Source organism: Eumetopias jubatus, unplaced genomic scaffold (genome assembly GCF_037043125.1).
Source record: "Eumetopias jubatus isolate StellerSeaLion01/CBP00866 unplaced genomic scaffold, mEumJub1_p1.0 scaffold_4, whole genome shotgun sequence".
In the NCBI taxonomy this organism is placed as follows: Eukaryota; Metazoa; Chordata; class Mammalia; order Carnivora; family Otariidae; genus Eumetopias; species Eumetopias jubatus.
The window spans coordinates 75,909,763-75,928,135 of record NW_028274810.1 but is presented as its reverse complement, the minus strand read 5'-3'; the positions used below and the strand labels follow the sequence as shown (position 1 = coordinate 75,928,135).

The 18,373-nt window shown below is 41.5% G+C and overlaps 1 protein-coding gene across 1 annotated transcript in view; it reads left to right on the top strand.

Annotated features, from left to right (window-relative positions):
- Positions 1 to 2,504: 2,504 nt before the first annotated feature.
- SMAP2 (small ArfGAP2) overlaps positions 2,505 to 18,373 on the top strand; it is a 45,785-nt gene continuing 29,916 nt past the window's right edge. The window contains exon 1 of the mRNA XM_028123232.1: positions 2,505 to 3,005. Within this exon, the coding sequence (XP_027979033.1) occupies positions 2,903 to 3,005 (103 nt within the window). The 5' untranslated portion in view covers positions 2,505 to 2,902. The remainder of the gene's footprint in view (positions 3,006 to 18,373) is intronic.

Sequence of the window (18,373 nt, the reverse complement as noted above, 5' to 3'; positions counted from 1 at the left end):
AAATAAAATCCTACCATGTGGCCAGAAGGCAGAAAGTCAGCAATATTTACTGAAGAGAATTAATAGTCTATCACTCACTTTATGGCAAGAGCTGTTCTAAATATATTACAGTCATTAACTCAGTTAAGCCTCATAACAATTCTATGAAATAGGTACTATCAATACCATCATCATCCCCATTTTATAGATGAAATAACTGAGGTACAGAGAGGTTAAGTAACTTGATCAAAGTCACACAGACAGTAAAGATGAAGCTGAAGATTTAAACCCAGTCTTTCTGGTCCTGGAAACAGACTATGCAGTCTCTCACTAGATGGGAAAATTTGAGAGGCATGGTCAGAGATGATCGAGAGTCACTAAAGGAGTTTTAAGTAGGAGGGTGTGATTCAATCAGATTTGCTATTGAGAAAGCGCTCTCCAGAGAGTGGGGTGAAAAATCAAATTGAACTAGGGTTAGACTAAGGCAGGAAGGCTATTTGCATAGTGAAGTGATGGAGATGAGGAGGATTGAACTCAGGCACATTTACTACAATTAACTGGGTAATCTTGAGCCTCCATTCCAGCAACTTGAGCCTCTGTTTCATCATTTCTTGAAACATGATTATGGTAATACCTATCTTAGTGGGTTTTTCTGAGGATAATAAAATTAACATAAGCAAAAACTGACAGTACTAAGGCTCTAGACTTACAGACATTTGCGTTAAAAATCCCAGCTCTACTACTCACTAGATGAGGGAGTTCATTATTCTAAGTCTCACTTTGCTCATTTATAAAACACGTGTTAAAGTCAGAAACGTTAAATAAGTTAAAGTAAGAAAATTGATTACAAACTGGTTGCAGGTTGAGAAAATTAGCTCAGGAGAAATGCAGAATTCCTTCTAGAGAAATAACTGAGGTTTTGTTTAGGAAAAGATACCTTAATGAACTTAATGTGTTTATGAAAATCAAGTCTCCTAGGCATGGCTAGAAGGGAAGAGGTTTAGATGGAGAATTAAATAATTTTGATTGATAAAGTAATAGCAAATGTTGGTTTTCCTCTGATGAGATGAAAGTTTTGAGGGAAGCCTGGGCTTGGGAGAAAGTAAAAAGATGGAGGGGAGGGTTTCACTCAAGAGAACTGTGAGCATCTGTTTTTAATCAGTTTCCTTGATCCATTCTTCCCATGGCAGCCAGAGTGCTCTTTAAAACCATTAATTGAATCATGTTGGTCCCTTTCCCCTAGTCCAGTGCCTGATACTTAGAAATTTCTCAGTAACAATTTGCTGAGTAAATGAATGAATGAAAACATTTGCCAGGGAGCAGGTGAATCCCTAAAGAAAAGGACTTTTTCTTTTAAAAAAGATTTATTTATTTTAGAAAGAGAGAGTGAAAGAGGGTGGGTGAGGGGAGGGACAGAGAGAGAAACCTCAAGCAGAATCCTTACTGAGCATGGAGCCCCATGTGGGGCTGATTCCAGGACACTGAGATCATGACCTGAGCTGAAATCAAGAGTCAGCTGCTTAACCAACTGAGCCACCCAGGCACCCCAAGAAAAGGACTTTTGTGGAGGAGTTCTGAGTAGTGAGGGCTGATGTTTATTTTTTTATTTTTATTTTTTTAAAGATTTATTTCTTTATTTGGGAGAGAGAGAGCACAAGCAGGGGGAGCTGCAGGCAGAGGGGAAGCAGGCTCCCCACTGAGCAAGAAGCCCGTTGCAGGACTCCATCCCAGGACCCTGGGATCATGACCTAAGCCGAAGGCAGATGCTTAACTGACTGAACCACCCAGGAGTCCCTGGACACTGATGTTTGCTAGTTATTTTAAGTAGTTCTCTATTGTGTGTTTTGCTGTAATCACCCTTCCTCTCCACCACATCCCTCCAAATAACCTTCAGTGAAAGCCTGCCGCACAAAACTGCACTGTTTTGGGAGGATTTAAGAGATGAAAGGAAGTATCCAGGCACCAGGTAAACAATGTCCAAAGATGGCAGGAAATGTAATGAACAGAGGAACCCAGAATTCAGTGGGAGCAGTAAGAGGTGACCAGAATCCTCTGAAAACTTGGGGAAGATGTGCTGTCCCCCTTATCCTGGGATTAGGAGGTTGGGCCCTCCATTTGGCTATTGAAGAAAAGAATAAGCTGGATGACTTTGGAGTAGCCACAACCCTCAGGTTACATAAGAATGATATTTAACTCATAGAGACGTTTTGAGGATTATATTGGGATAATTCATATAAAGCGCTTAACACAGAGCCTGGCACATAGTAAGAACTCGGCAAATGTTAATTGTTGTTTTCCTTCACTTTCTTCCACTCCCTACACTCGCTTTCGGCCAGGCTCCATTCATTCTTTTCCAAGGACATGCAAGAGGCGTGCCCACTCCTCCCTCCACCCACCCCCAAGCTCCGCCCCTCACTTCTGCCCGGATTGGTCCCTGAGAGGCGGAGCCGAGGGAAGAGCCCGGTGCGACGCGGTAGGGGCGGGGCGCATGCGCGGGCTGGGCTGGGTGGAGGTGGAGAGGAAGAGCTGCCGGAAGTAGGCGGCCGAGGTGGTGGCCGAGCCGGCGGCAGCTGCCAGGGAAACCGAGGTGCGGGACGCACGGCCCGCAGACAGGCAGGCGAGGGGGTCGTCTCTGCGCGCCCCGTTCGCCTGCGCTGAAGGTCTCTAGTCCCGCAGCCTCCTCTGGACTCGGGCCTTTCCCTGAGCCCGCCAGGGGGCGCCGCACTGAGGGGCTGCAGAGTGGGGGGCGGGCGTGCCTGACGAGAGAAGGGGCACCGGGCCGGGCCCGGGGGGTGGGGAGGGCTTTCCCCCGCTCAGGAGGTGCCCCTGGGCGGGGGACCGGGAGTCCTCACCTCCCGACTGAGGCAGGGGTTTCTGGGGCGGGGAGGGCGCGTCGCCCTCTGCCCCCGCCGGCACCCTGGCCATGACGGGCAAGTCGGTGAAGGACGTGGATCGGTACCAGGCGGTGCTGGCCAACCTGCTGCTGGAGGAGGATAACAAGTTCTGTGCGGACTGCCAGTCCAAAGGTAGCGCATCCCTCCCGGCGGGCGAGGGGTCCAGCCTCCGGCCGTGCCTGGGACGTGGCCTGTATGGGGAGGGGGTTTCTGGAGCTTAGGCCGCCCGAATCCTATTAAATGGTAAAAGGCGTGCTCCTCTGGCTGAGGAGGCTGCTGGGTGTTCTGCGGCGCCACGATCTGTGGGGAGAGGCTGCGAGGGCGAGTGTGAGTGCTTAGGGGGAGGGGGAGCCGGTGATGGTGGGGGTGGGGGTTGTGTGTGCAGGTGAGAATGTCGGTATGTCAGGGCTCCGAATGAGTTCTGGGCCGGCTGTCATTCCAGAGGCAGCCTGGAGCTCACCGCCTTCCACTTGGAAAGCTGAGGGATGAACTGCAGTGTGTGTGTGTGTGTGTGTGTGTGTGTGTGTGTGTGTGTGTGTGTGTGTAAGTGTAAGAGAAGGAGGGAGGGGGAGGAGGGAAGTGAGATGACGGCGGAAAACCGCTTAAATAATTTTTTAAGGTGATGATTGTTGCTGCCCGCTATTTGCTTAACAGCTCCTTCTGTCATTTTATAGTCTTGCTGAGATCTGACAGAGTGCATAGGTGGCTTTCTTCTTCCTGGTTGTGTGAAGTGGGAACCTGCCTTATGCAGTGACACAGTGCGGATTTCTAGACAGCCTAGCCCTGGCCGTGGAGTGCGTTGGAGCCCGTGTGTGTGTGTGTGTGTGTGTGTGTGTGTGTGTCCGCAGAAACTAGCAGATTGTGGCTGTAGTGCAGGATCTGTTTAATCAGTGGAGAGAAGGAAGCAGGGGATGCATCAGATTTGTTGCTTCCCTGGTCATTACCCTTCCAAAGGTGAAATATGATCATTGTATATTGTTAGAGCCATTTAATCTTTGTTTGCTGTGCCCTCCAAGGTGCATGATTTGATCCAATTAAAGATCAGTACGATAGGAAAGCTTGGTTATAAGTGAAAGCTTGGTTATTAGCACTCAGATTTTATAGATACAAACTTCTGTAAATATTTTGTTTCCTTATTTTCTTTCTGAATTCTTTGGGATGTAATTGGAGAAGTTGGGAAAATTCTTTTCCCTTTGGGGAGAAGGGCATAGTTATATTTTGGGAGCTGTTGTTAATTTGCTTCTGTTCATAATGCAGTGGATTTACCACAGTCGTTTGGCATGTAGCATATTGGGTGCATAGTATACAACAAAGATTCAGATGTATTTGTGTTTATCAATATTGAGAAAGGAAATACATGCCTAATTGATGCCTTTAGGTAATTACCTTTTATTTTAGAAAAATAAGGTTATGTAAGGAGAACAGAGGAATGATACATTGATTTAAACATCTAGTAGTATATTTTAATGTCCTCTGCCAATAAATAAATGGCATGTACTTTTAGGAAAACATGTACCCAGGCTTCTTTCCTGCATTTTTGCCTTAGCAAGAATTTGATTTAAAAAGTATTTTAGAATCCATTTATGTTGAGTAGGTTAATTTCTTAATAGTTGACTCTTGTTAATTCTTGTCCTAGACTTTTTGGAAGATTCAGTTTAAAGTTTAGGAGTATTATCTCCTGGCTTTACTCAAATTCTCTTATGACCTCAATTAACAGATCTTGAGTCACAGTGAAGCAATACACTAGAGTGAGCATTGCTACATTTGGGGAGTCAGATGCCATTTTGATGACTACCCCCAACACCCTATTTCTCCTACCACTCATACTTACTCATATTCCAATGAAATATAGCATATGGAAGAGAGAGCTTGATTCATCACTTCTTCTCCCAAATTTTCCATTGCTTTTTATCAATAGCGTTACTGGGGATCAGATAATGAAACATTAGTTAATTCTTGATGAGAACTAGTAACTGATGGGTTGTAAACTTTATTAGCTGCTGTCAATGGTTGAATCCTGGTTCCTGAAATGATTTCTTTTCACAAATTAGTTTTACATTTTGGCTTGGTGGCCTCAGTGAATTGGCCATTGTATTAAACATGAAATGACAAGGTGTCAGTCATCTTTCAGTTCAGTTAAATAACATGGTTGTTTAGGCCTCAGTTTATCCAGTTTGTGTATTATCTAACTCCTTCCACACTTTCAACTCTTCTCACTAATTTTCCTCCTCCTTTTCCCTAATTTTGGTTGTCATAATGATCATACAGACGACTATTGGATCATGGCAGGAAGAGACACTCATATCAGATTAAGTTACCTGTTAGCTCTGGTAAAAAAAAAAATACATGTAGTGGGAAGAGGTATTTAAAAACTATTGGGTTTGGAAAATGAGATTTGGATCTGAGTTTATCCCTGTGTCTCATGTTGTTTCTTAGAAAATTGAGAGCTAATTGTACAGGACCTGGAAGTGAGTGCTAATCTATTAATATTAAATCATGATGTAGCCCTGGACTGCAGACCCATGAGCAGTATTTTTCTGATGTTCTAAAATAACCCTTTGGCAATGGCTCTTCTTTTAAATACACTTGTTTAAGGATGTGATTATCTTTGGATATGTAATGTGAACATCAGAGTAGAGAACAAGCATGTGTTTTCTTTACGTAGTACAAGTTTTGTTGATCCTGGGGTTTTTAACTCTCTTGAGCATAAGACTCACTGGTTTCTGGGATCCCTAAGGCAGTGAAGTGATTCCTGTGTGGCAGAGAAAAGCTGCTTAGATATTGCCTTTTTAAAAATGCTTTGACTTACTTTTAGGCCCAAAGATACGGTTTCCTCATCACCCAAAGACTGTGACCTTTAGGGTAAATTTTTGGACTGACTTTAAGTAGTGATAGGACAAAGGACAAGCATACTAAAAATTCCAGATATGTCAGTGGTAACTCTACATAGTTTAAACTAGGCTTGGTCCCATTTTGGGATAGACCCTTATGTGGTTGTACTAGTCCAGGGCTTAATCTTTAGCTCTGCGGTTCCATGTTTTATCAGTGTGCCTGGAATAGCTCCTAATCAACCTCTTCAGAGACTGGTTTAAACTAGGCACTATCTTATTTACCATGTAAGGATCTATCTTTCTGATGACCTGGGTACCTGTGTCCACTATTTGGATATTACTTTCTCAGTACCAAGGTTTATAAAAATTTGAGAGCTTTTTAATGAGCAAAGAATTAAAATAGAAGAGATTTGATGGTCTTGTGGAATATTTACTTCATACTTCAGATTGTGAAACAGCACCTAGAATTCTGGAGTTTGACAGAAACTTGGTAATATTTTGTACTTTTCCCTTCTGCTACATCCTACCTCTGAAATGTTTTACCTTGAATTACCTAACTATTGCCTCTGTTCCAGTTTCCACTACATCCTCTTAGATTTAAATATGCTTTTTGGAAAAGGTAGCACTTTCAGGTGTTCAAAATATAAAAGGTTCAAAGGCAAATATGTACAATGAAAAGTTTATCCCTTAGCCACCATTTTCCCTTCCTAGAAGTAACCACTTTTGGTAATTTCTTATGGGACTTTTAAGAGATAATATATGCACAGGCAAACAACTACATTTAAATATATTGTTTTGCAGTGCTTTTATGCAAGTAGTAGTGTATTGCTCACAGTCGATGGCACCTTGCATTTTTCAATCAGCAGTATAACATGGAAAGCATGAAAGTGCTCTCTCCATGCACATTAAAGAGCCTCTTCATTCTTTCAAGGGATTTTTTTTTTATTACGTTATGTTAATCACCATACATTACATCATTAGTTTTTGATGTAGTGTTCCATGATTCATTGTTTGCGTATAACACCCAGTGCTCCATGCAGTTCTAAGGCTATACCTAGGTTATCTTGATTAAGTTGAAAGATAATGCCTAAGTGATTTGGAAACATCTGCTCTTGTTGAAAGCATCTTAGAAAGTGTCCTAGGCCCATCCATAGCTCATATAAGCCCACCTTTCAGGTGGCAAAGAAGCAAAGTAATGGAAGGGGCTGTTGACTTGATGTTGTAACATCCAGTTGAACTCTTTCACTCTGCTTATTTTAGCTTTGTGACCTTCAGTACTGCACTGAACTTTCTCAGTTTAATTTTCCTCATTTGAAAAATCAAAGTGCCTGGTAACTGAAGTGTTAGACAAATGTAAGCATTACTTATTACCACCATTGCTAGTCTTATTTATTCTATCTTGGTTTTATTTGTTTCACTTTCTGACTTTATTCCCTTAAGTACTCTGGTTACTGGAAGCCATGGTTAGAATGACTCACCCAGTAATTCCCTAGTCTTTAAGCCAAAACCATTTCCTATATATGGGGGTACTGGCACTTTTGCAAATGTACTTTATGGTACCCTTGAGGATGGTCTTTGGATGTTTCCTCACTCTTTAAACTTGTATGAAAGATTAGACCCGGGAATCTTTGTGTAGAAATTTTCTACAGTAGTCCTAAATTTCAATTGCAGTAAATTAATCTCTAGCTTTGCTTTATATTTGTTTTGTGTTGATAGATTGCTAAGTCATTGCTTGTTAACTAGCATTCCTTAGAACATGAACTTTCCTATCAATTTTTAATTATTTTACCTGTATCCGTGGCACCTTTTGAGAGGTTAAAAAAAATTCCATCAGATCTAGACAACAGAAGTTTTGCGTCCATCTCTAGTTGTTAAACACCCTTCTCCAGCCAAGATCAAATAACTTATTTGGGTTTTTATTTTTTTTTAAAGATTTTATTTATTTGACAGAGAGAGACACAGTGAGAGGGGGAACACAAGCAGGGGGAGTGGGAGAGGGAGAAGCAGGTTTCCTGCTGAGCAGGGAGCCTGATGCGGGGTTCAATCCCAGGACCCCGGGATCATGACCTGAGCCGAAGGCAGATGCTTAACGACTGAGCCACCCAGGTGCCCCTTTTCTGGCTTTTTACAGCGAATGTACCTTAACTCGAACAGTCATGGTTGGGTTGACACAGTTACACTGAAAGTAATTTATCAAAGTCCTCATTAGATTGTCTTTTAATATCAACTTGTTCAGCCTGTTCCCTGGGAGATACTTTCCTATTCTCCTTGTCCTTTAAATATCATTCTGCGGCAGTGGGATAGAGTAGAAAATGCCTTATCGTTTAGGGGGAACTCTGCAAGCCTGCAATCCCACACTATATATATTCATTCTGAAAATATTTGTTAAGCACTTACTTTATGTCAGACACCGTATCAGGATATGTGGTAGATTCAGAGGCCCTGTCTTTGGTCCAAAGGATCATACAGTTGAATGGGGAAGCAGATGTGTAAACTGATAAATGATGCAGTGTAGTATTATCATGGCATTGTGTGCAGGGAGAAATGAAAGCTCTGGAGAAAGCAAACTAGTCTGCCTCAGGAAGTCATGGCTTCAAAGAGACAAGTAGATTGTGTCTTGAATGATAAGCGTGACTTTGCCAGGTGAATTTAGGGAACTTGGCCTTGTAAGCATAGGAAACAGAATGTGCAAAGCCTCCAAGGTATTTAGTGTGTGTGTCGGAGGGAGGATTCTCTAGTATATTTTAACTACATATTGGGGAGTGGCAAGGTAGGCAGGGACCAATAAGGTTAAAATCCTAGCCCTGTAGTTGATTTGCTTTATAGTATTGGGATTATGAATATGCTTTAGACTCTCTATTGTGTAAGAAGCCCATACTATTGGAAGTCCACCTGCTACTCAAATGAAATTAAAAGTATTAAAGACACAAGACCAACATGGAAGTGTACACGAGTACATTAAATTATCTTAGAAAAGTCTAGTGAAATGCCAGCGGTAGATATTATGTCACTTCTGGAGTTGACATTGATTTTTGAGGCTGAGCATGCTTAATACTCAAGTGGTCTAAGAGTGCTGAATATTTGATGTGTTCTCTTGGTTGCTCAGTGCTTAGGAGGTGTAAGCAGGTAGCTGCAGCCTGATCTCTCAGTATACTTTTCAGCAAACCTATTGCTTTCCAATAAATCAGAAAACTACTTTCTGCATTTTTCATCTGATGTCATTATAATATGTAGGTGGCAGCTTTCTTGGGCACAGTTGTCTATATAACTGTTCACCACATGAATCATTGTCTGTTTCTATTCTTCTGCCTGAAAATTCCATCTTGGAAATGACGTCTTGTAATTAGTGACTGCTGCACTTTACTCATTATCCACATTGCAGCTGGCTCTGTATGTTATGTTGATGGACCCTACCTATGGCACAGACAGGGGACAAAGTGACTTGTTAAACGGAGTCAGACTCAACTCCTCTAAATGATATCTCTGTAGAAAAGATGCCAAGCAGGAATCTGCATAAAGCACACATATGTTTTACATTCTAAGCATATAGTGCCTAACTTCTGTTATTGTGTCTGCTTAAATCCTTATCACAGTTGTACTTCTGTTTGAGCAAGTGGACAGTTTAAGTAGATACTAATTTTGAAGAAGTTCTGTGTTGGCCCCTGGAATGTGACAGTTCAGCTTACCACACTGAAAAGGTAGGAACCAAATCTATGTAGAGTAGAACACCTTAAAGTTAATTCACTTTAACCAAATTCCTCTGTTGTTAAAGAAATATTTTTATATTGATAAATTTTTAAAAATTATACTGTGCCACCATTAACATGTCCACTAGAATGTAAGCTCCATGAGGGCAGGGGTGGTTGTGCCTGTTTTATTCACCGTAGTATTTCCAGTACCTAGAGTAGTGGTTAGTATAGATGTAGCTCTTAGTAAATATTTGTTTGAATGAATGAATTGATCTTGTCATCTATAAATCTTTTGTTTCTTATTAGAAGAAATCTTTAACAGGTTATCTGAATATTTGTTTAATTCTTAAGAAACCTAAGTTTTAAAACATATTTTAAAGTCAGGGACCTAGCAGAGAAACAGACCCCACTGTAGATAGTACAAGCAGAGGGAATTTATTTTTTTTAAAGATTTTATTTATTTATTTGAAGGAGAGAGAGAGCAAGAGAGCAAGCGGGGAGGAGAGGGAGAAGCAGGCTCCCCACTGAGCAGGGAGCCCGATACGGGGTTCATTCCCAGGACCTGGGATCACAACCTGAGCTGAAGGCAGATGCTTAACTGAGTGAGCCACCCAGACATCCCAAGCAGAGGGAATTTAATATACAGGTTACATGGATGATATAAGAGCCTAGAAGGTAAATGGGCTGGTGAGGCAACCCAGAGATTAGCAACACCTGGGAGCTGGTGTGCCCCTAAGGAAATTCAAAGGTGCTGGTGATACCAAAGGCCAGAAGTCTGAGCTATCTGGTGTGAGCTAGAGGCATGGAAAGAAAAGCTGTTTGGTGACAGCTGGAACTGTGACCCTGTTAAGAGAGCATTACCCTGGCTTCCCTCCTCCTCCTCCATCTTATCCTTATTGGTTACCTCCCATTGATGGAACTTACCCAGAAATTGGTTGGCAAGGGAGCCTGGGAGATGTAGCTGCCACTGGCAGAGTGGAGCAAGGGTAAGATCTAAGTGGAAACAGGCAGAGGCACAAAGCACTTAAAAAAAAAATCTCCCAAGATGCAGTTCTTTCTCCTTGGAGGTTAATAGTTGAATTATTTTGGATGAGAGATAAGAAGGGTTTTCAGGCAGATACAACCTCTTGTGCTTCTAAAGAATCTTAACTGTTGCAGAGACAATAATTAGTCCCAGGAAGCAACGTAACAACTCAGTTATTGCCTAAATAATTAGGATGTGTGTCTAGAAAAATTGGCTTCTGTTGAATCTTCCAGGGGCAGTTTATCAATTTGCTTACTCAGGAAATAAGTTTCCCACCCTGTTGATTTTGGGATGCCTTGGGCATGACTGTGTGTGTGTGTGTGTGTGTGTGTGTGTGTACATATATGTATGTACACACATACAATGAGCTTGTCCCATCTACAACTGAAAGAATTGAGTCAACACGTAAGAGGTACAAAGAGAGTTTTGAGGATTGCAACCTCGTGGTACAGATTAGACTTTCCTTGACAGTTAATGTTAAGGTAATTGCAATAGACCTAATTTTCCTTGTGCCACATATCATTTTAACTAGTCTTATTGGTTTGTCTGGGGTTTTCCCCCACGGCTTTAGGTAGGTTAGCACTGGGGGAGGGAGGTAAGACCACTGGATCAACTTTCTTCTGGACCTGAAAAGTAATTTTTGTCTTACAAGGGAGGTTGCTGCTGCCCCATTTCAAGGCCAAACTTTCCAAGTTATTGCTAGTAGCTTTCTTCTTGATTATAAAGTGTTTAATGAGCTACGTGATAGAGTTTGGCACTTTCTAGAAGGGCTTTTTTTTGTCAATCAGGTCACCTGCCTTTGGGCCCCTGCTACATTAATGGACTTGGTGGAACTAGGCCAGTGAAGGTTTTCAGTGGAGTGTGAGTATGTTTCTTCTTAGGCTGTTATTTTCCACAGGGACCACATGTAGGGGACTCTGAGTAAAGTTACCATCTATAAAAATTGTGTAGGTTTCATTGTTTTTCTCTTTCCTCCAAAAATCAATTTCCTCTTGGCAGGTGTAATTCACAGATGTAATTAAAAAGTACTTTGGTTCTAAAAAGCTATCAGACTGCTTCCCAGAGTACCAGTTCTTTTCAGCTAGTTCATTTCAATTTAAGAGGTACATCTATGCATTTTTGAAGCCTCATGTTTAATAATTACAACATTTTGCTACTGTATTTGACTCTTCCATTTTCCAAACTTTCTCCTTCCCTACCCCACTCTTCTGGCTCCTGTATTTCCCCACAGGCTTTGTGGATGCTGGTCCACTGATGGCTGAACTGCAGGTCCCTTCCCAGTGGAAAACCCCAGAGATGAGCCAAATCTGCCTTCAGCTGCGGCCATCCATCACTGTAAGGTTGCCCTGGCGGTTGTTTTCAGTTTGTCCAACACTCCTCTGGCCGCCCCCCTTCCCCATCATCCTCCCTTATGTGTGGCTGAAACTTGCCCTGGAATCCCACCTTTGTAACATATCACTGGGTAGTAATAAGATTTTAATATTGCTGTTACTTTTCATTTTCAAGTAATGTTAAGTAGTTCTCTGACCATTTTTGTTGACCATAGCCCTCCCCCCGCCCCAGTTTGCATATTTCCTATGGGTATTCTGGGTGCTTTTAAATGCATGTAGGATAAAATTTATTTAGAAAGTTTTAGATTTCATAAGTCCAATTGGAGAATGTTGATTTTTTTTTTTTTAATTTCAAGTCAGGACTTTCAAAAAGAAATTTCTTAATCTGAAACAATGAGAACTGGATCCCTCAGGCTCCATGTCCTTTCTTCTCACCCAAAAAATAAATGTGTAATATTCTTATTTTATGATGTGTCGAAAGTAATAAGGCAAATACAGGAGTAAGAGAGACCTCCACTCAGCCATAGTCGATAAGCCTGGCCTAGCATAGTGATTTGAGAAAATAGAGCACCTTTTCTTTTTTTTTTTTTTCCAAACAAGCATGCTGTCTTTCAGAGCTAGTTTTGGGAAATCCATAAAATCCCCAAGCCTCTACTGCAGAGCTTACATCTTTAAATTCAGGTTTTACTGATATTAATCCTACAACGTTACTTCCTGAAGTGCACTGAAAGTACATTTTGTTGTTCAACTTCTTCCTCTTTCCTTGCCTTACTGGATGGAAGTCCCCCAGTGTATAGATTTAGAAATGAGTTCTCTAGTGTTTCAAGCCTTGAGTTAAACATTTTGTCTTAATATTGTTTAGATGGTTGCTTTTGTTCTTATGCCTTCAAAAAATAATTTCTTACAGAATTTTCTGTGTGAGTTGATACCATCTTATGCTGCAATATAAAGCTCAGAAAGGAGAGGGTGCTGGTGTCTTCTTCTTGTTGATACTTTACCACTTGGGTTATAACTGACACAAGCCCTTCAGTGAGAAATAGGAAGGAAATTCCCTTCTTACCAGTTCTTACCCTGACACTTTTGTTCAAAATAGCAATAAACAGCACAGTTAATGGAAACCAATATAAGTGTGACAGCTGAATTGAGAAAGAAAGAGTGGAAAAGATTCAGGCTCTTCTGCTATGTTGAAAGCATATTTGTTGAAAGAACAGCTGTTTGGAACCAGGGACCCTGTCTTTCTGAAGGTAGGCCTGAGGAGTTTGGTTAGAGGAGCTGTTTTAGACCGAGGAGAATTGTGAGAAAAACTCTTTCTGAAGTGTGAGTGCTGTGTTAACATCCCAGTTTGTAGGTGAGAGAAGGAAAGAATCATTAAAACAGCTCTGGAAGGAAGATTCCAAAGCAGTTCTTCTGAGCATTCTGATTTTGTTCTGAGCCTCGTTTCTGAACAGGAGTCTGACACAAGTGACTCAAATCAAGGGTCCATACTGTGGGCAGAGTAAAAATAGGGCCCAGTTTCATTAGACTTCTTAATGCATTGAAGGAAGAAAAAAGATTCATTACCATAGACCAGTTATTTTTTGTCTTGTGGGATATTGGGGAGTGGGGAGGCGTGAGCATCCTTATGCTTATTAGCTAAACATCATTAAATGCTATTTTAAAATTTTATTTATTTTTTTAAAAGATTTTATTTATTTATTTGACAGAGACACAGCGAGAGAGGGAACACAAGCAGGGGGAGTGGGAGAGGGAGAAGCAGGCTTTCCACTGAGCAGAGCCTGATTCAGGACTCGATCCCAGGACCCTGGGACCATGACCTGAGCTGAAGGCAGACGCTTAATGACTGAGCCACCCAGGTGCCCCTAAATGCTATTTTCTTAAAAAGCACTTTGGGGCATCTGGGTGGCTCAGTAGGTTGGACAGCCGACTTTTTTTTTTTTTTTTAAAGATTTTATTTATTTATTTGACAGAGAGAGAGATAGTAAGAGCAGGAACACAAGCAGGGGGAGTGGGAGAGGGAGAAGTGGGCTTCCCGCTGAGCAGGGAGCCCGATGTGGGGCTCGATCCCAGGACCCTGGGATCACGACCTGAGCTGAAGGCAGACGCTTAACGACTGAGCTACCCAGGCACCCCTGGATAGCTGACTCTTGATTTTGGCTCAGGTCATGATCTCAGTCGTGGGCTCAAGCACCCCCCACCCCACCCCACTCTGTCACCTCTTCAGGTTCCATGCTCAGCACAGAGTCTTTTTGTCCCTATCCCCCACAACCCCACTCCCGAGCACTCTCATAAATAAATAAATAAATAAATAAATAAATAAATAAAATCTTTTAAAAAAAGCGAACACTATTTTTTTTCTGCTTTTGAAAATTACTCATTTGTGAAAAAAATCTTTGTGAAGTATGAAAAAGTATAATGATGGAGAAGATATTTCACAAAATCCCTATCATCCATTTTTTTTACTTGCACTTATTCCATAATAATTTTTTGTCATTATTGTTTTGCTTAACATTTATCATAAGCTTTTTTCATGACATTAAAAACATTTAAATACCTTTATTATATTCCATCATTTGAATATGTCATTACTTATTTAACTCTTGCCCAGTTGTTGGACATTAGAAATTTTAGTTTTTCAGTATTATAAATAATGGTACAATGTAAATTTTTGTGTTGCTGTTAGACTAATGGATTATGTGTTCAGAGGTGAGTGGTCATGTGGGCCCTCTAATTTTAAAAAGTTGCCAGGAAGTCCTCTGGGCTGAGCCCATGCAGAGACGACCTTGCTGTGGGGGGTTGTCATTCTGAACTGCTTCACTGTAGTGGACATCTGTTGAGGCAAGGAGTGGAGAGCTACAGAGAATCCTGGCTTGACCATAAGGAACAGATTTATGGAACATGATCACAGCAAAATGGGCCAAGATATATTCTTATCTCATGCATAGTCTTCCACATTATATGGTTGATATATGGAAATATTGTTGTGTATTGATCAGCATCTTAATGTTGTTCATACAGTCCTCCTTCACTTAACCAGTCCACTGGGAAGATGGATTAGAGGTCCTACATTGGTAGAAAGGGGCTAATACTACCGTGTTTTTGTTTGTTTGGGGGGGGGTTTAGTTTTGTTTTTTTTTTAAGATTTATTTATTTGAGAGAGAGAGAAAGAACAGGGGAACAGGGAGAGACAGTCTTAAGCAGACTCTGCACTGAGCACAGAGCCCGACGTGGGGCTCAATCTCAGGACCCTGAGATCGTGACCTGAGCCGAAACCAAGAGTCAGGCGTTTAACCGACTGAGCCACCCAGGCACCCCTGGTTCTTTTTTTAATAAGAGCTTTCCTTGGACTATAAATTCCATCAAGACAGGGACTGTGTCCCATGTATATCTGTATGCCTAATGGGCAGCATCTGACACATAGTGTCTATGCCTCCATTGTGAACACTTATTCTTTTAATGTGTGTTCAGATCATATTCTTTTTTTGTCTTCTGAAAGTTATTCTTATGCTGTTAACTCAGATATTTGAAGATCTGTGACATTCCAGGAAGCCAAGCAGGTGAATTTCATGGTTGCTTTGTTGTAGTTACTTTGTGCCATTTCTTTTTTTGTGCTTTTGGCATCCGTGCCACATTGAAAGCTGGAGCCAGTCACGAAGCTAGTACTCTGCCCTCTCAGTAGGAGGTTGTAGTGTGCCACATAATCTTGCATCTTGGGAGAAATGTAGTATGGGGTGTGAAACAGGAGGCTGAAAAAGCACTTCTTTAGCCTTTTTGTGGGATGGGAGTAAATATTTAGACACTATTCTCAGGTGCTGCAGAAATTAATAATAACCTTGCAGCAGTTTTAGAAGCTCTTCTTGTACCCACTGGAACAGGTTTGTTTAATTTGAAGAACCTTACTTTAGCTCTTTTGAAGCTGTGATTTTTTTTCCTAGAGACCTGCCCTGGATTCTTCTACACACCGTTCTTTTTGCAGGACCTTTCTATCCATACCGCTGACTTTTGCCCCACCCCCTTGCACCACACCTGACCCGAATCTCATTATACCCAATTCTGAAATACCTAGTTTTTAAACAAGGTAGTGTTTTCTTTTTGAAAGAGCCAAATCTTCACCCTTTGTTCTCCTCCCTTAAGCCAGGGCTGTTTTGATGACTAACATGTGACCCTCTGTACTTTGATCCCAGAATTAATTTCTAGTCTGCTGTTTGTTTGGAAATGAAAGTTCTCTAGCTTGTTTGGATACGGTTGTGATTCAGTTAAACTGGCACTGATTTTCCGTCTGTTTGCCATTGGTTGGGGCTCCTCTGATGTGTTAGGAAAGCTGCTGCACACCGTTGGGGAGAGAACCTCATGTGTTCGTGGTCTTGCACAAGGGTTTGTTTGTGGACTCAGGTTTTGTGTAAAAAGCCTCCTTCTGGCGGAAAGGCATGAGCCTCCCTTTAAATAATTGAAAGGCGTATTCTGCCTGGCCACTTGCTCTTGAGCTCTAGTATATTCTCCACTTCTGGGCTTCCTTTGAGGAAGAAAAATATGGGTAAGAAGAGGTGTGGATAAGCCTTCATACACAATCTCAGATGTTGGGCTTCCTAGCAGCAGAGAGTGAATTGTTTGTTATAATAGAAAAGACCACCTAAAGAGCGGGAATATCAATTCAGCGACCATTATTGAGCACCCATGTATAACACATATTTGGGGGTGTATAAAGATGATTCTAATTCCAGCCTAGCTGGTAATTTCTTCTATGAACTTGGTTAAATGACTTGACCTCTCTGGACCTTAGTTTCCCCAACTGTGCTTGACTAGATAATCCTTAAGGTTCTTTCCAATTTTGGAATTCTGTATCTAAATGTTCAAACTAAATGGCCTAGAAATGATTCCTTCAGAGGAGGACTTCTCAACCTCAGCACTGTTGATACTTTGGATACTTCTTTGTTGAGAGGTTGTCCTGTGCCTCATAGGATGTTTACCACCATCCCTGGCCTTGTCCACTAGATGCCAGTAGCATTCTCTGCCCCCCCTCCCCCCACCAGTTGTGACAACTAAAAATGTCTCCAGACGTTGACATTATCCCTTGGGGGAAATTGCTTCCGTTGAGAGGCATTGCTCCAGAAAGAGGAGAGTGGTACTGTTTGAAGGTGGGCTATTTTTAATTATCTATTTTCATATTGTTCCTCTTCTGCTTATTACCAGTCCTGGGGATGGAGAATGAAGAGCAACCTCATTGGTCAAGAGCTATATCACTCTTCTTTAGTGGTTTCTTTTCAAGATACGCCTTTCCTAACTGGGCGGGCTCACTTTGCATCTTCAGTATTTTTTTCAGAATATGAGTAGATGCTGGTTGTTGCCAAGAGGAAGTTAAGGCTTTAACCTGAAAGAACCTAAAAAATGTACAGAAGTAAATGTCCCTAGAGGGTGAAGACAATGACTTCTAGTGAATCAAGTGAGCTTTTGTTACCTAAAGTGAGGTCATGAGTGATAGGAATTCATTTAATTATAATATCAAGTTTTGAAATATCAGGTCCACCTGGCCAACTTTGAAATGATTGCCTAGCTTTTAGCTCAGTAATCCCTCCCTCGCCACCTCCCCACAACCTGCTGTTAGCCATTGAGGTAGTGATTGAAATGTATTAGTTCTCTTATGAGATCTAATTTTAATACTTGTTACTTTTGCTGTAATATGTTGATTTTAGGTTGAATAACTTTGCACACCTCCCCCGCCCCCCCCCCCCCCCCCGTGCCATCTTTTCCTCATTTCTTGCAAATCCATAGTCTTGCCTGGGTTAGGTACAGAATGATGCTGTTTGCCGACTGGGTTAGAGTACGTTTTGTGAGCATCCTTACTGGGATGCTGTGGGATCCCAAAGCCATGATTGAGACACTTAAGCCTGTGTCAGTCCCTATCCCTCGGTCCTGGCAGGCTCTGTGTTCCATCCCAGCTGAGCCTTTGCTGGAGTAATTGCCCACATAGAGCCTTCAAGCCAAACAATTGTTCGTACTGAGATAGTCTCACTGTTTAGCTCCTAATGAAACAATCTCCTTCCTGCCCCCAATGAAAGCAGCTATTTTTTTATTTCCTCCCTCCCTTTTTGGAGACGCCATGTCTCAGCTGCCACTCTTCTATCTTATTCATAAATGCTTTAAGCAGAGTCTTTGTGCAAAGGAAATTGGCTAGAGCCAAAATATCATGGGCTAAGCAGGAGACAAAGAGCATTAAGGATACCCTTTCCCTAACTTTCTATGTAGGATATTTAAATTATCTTTGTGTGATTTTCTGAGTAATAAGCAATTTAAACCTCAAGTCCACATAAGAAAAATACTAGGTTTTTAAAAAGTATATTAAATGAGTTGTTACATAAAGGAGCTTACGGAAATAAAAATAAAACTCAACAACAAAAAACTATAGATGAGTGCCACAGGACAACAAGATGCTCTGGGAATCAGGGCAGGAAGAAGAGGCTTGATTGGGAAAGTGGATAGAGCAAGATTTTCACAATGATGTTTTGCAAATACAAGTACTATCCCAGGTACAGCTATTTGTGAGAGATCCAAAGTTAATCAGGAAAGTATAAGTAGTCCAGTTTTCCTTACTGGCCAAAATTTAGAACCTCCAAAATATGAGTTCAGGAAG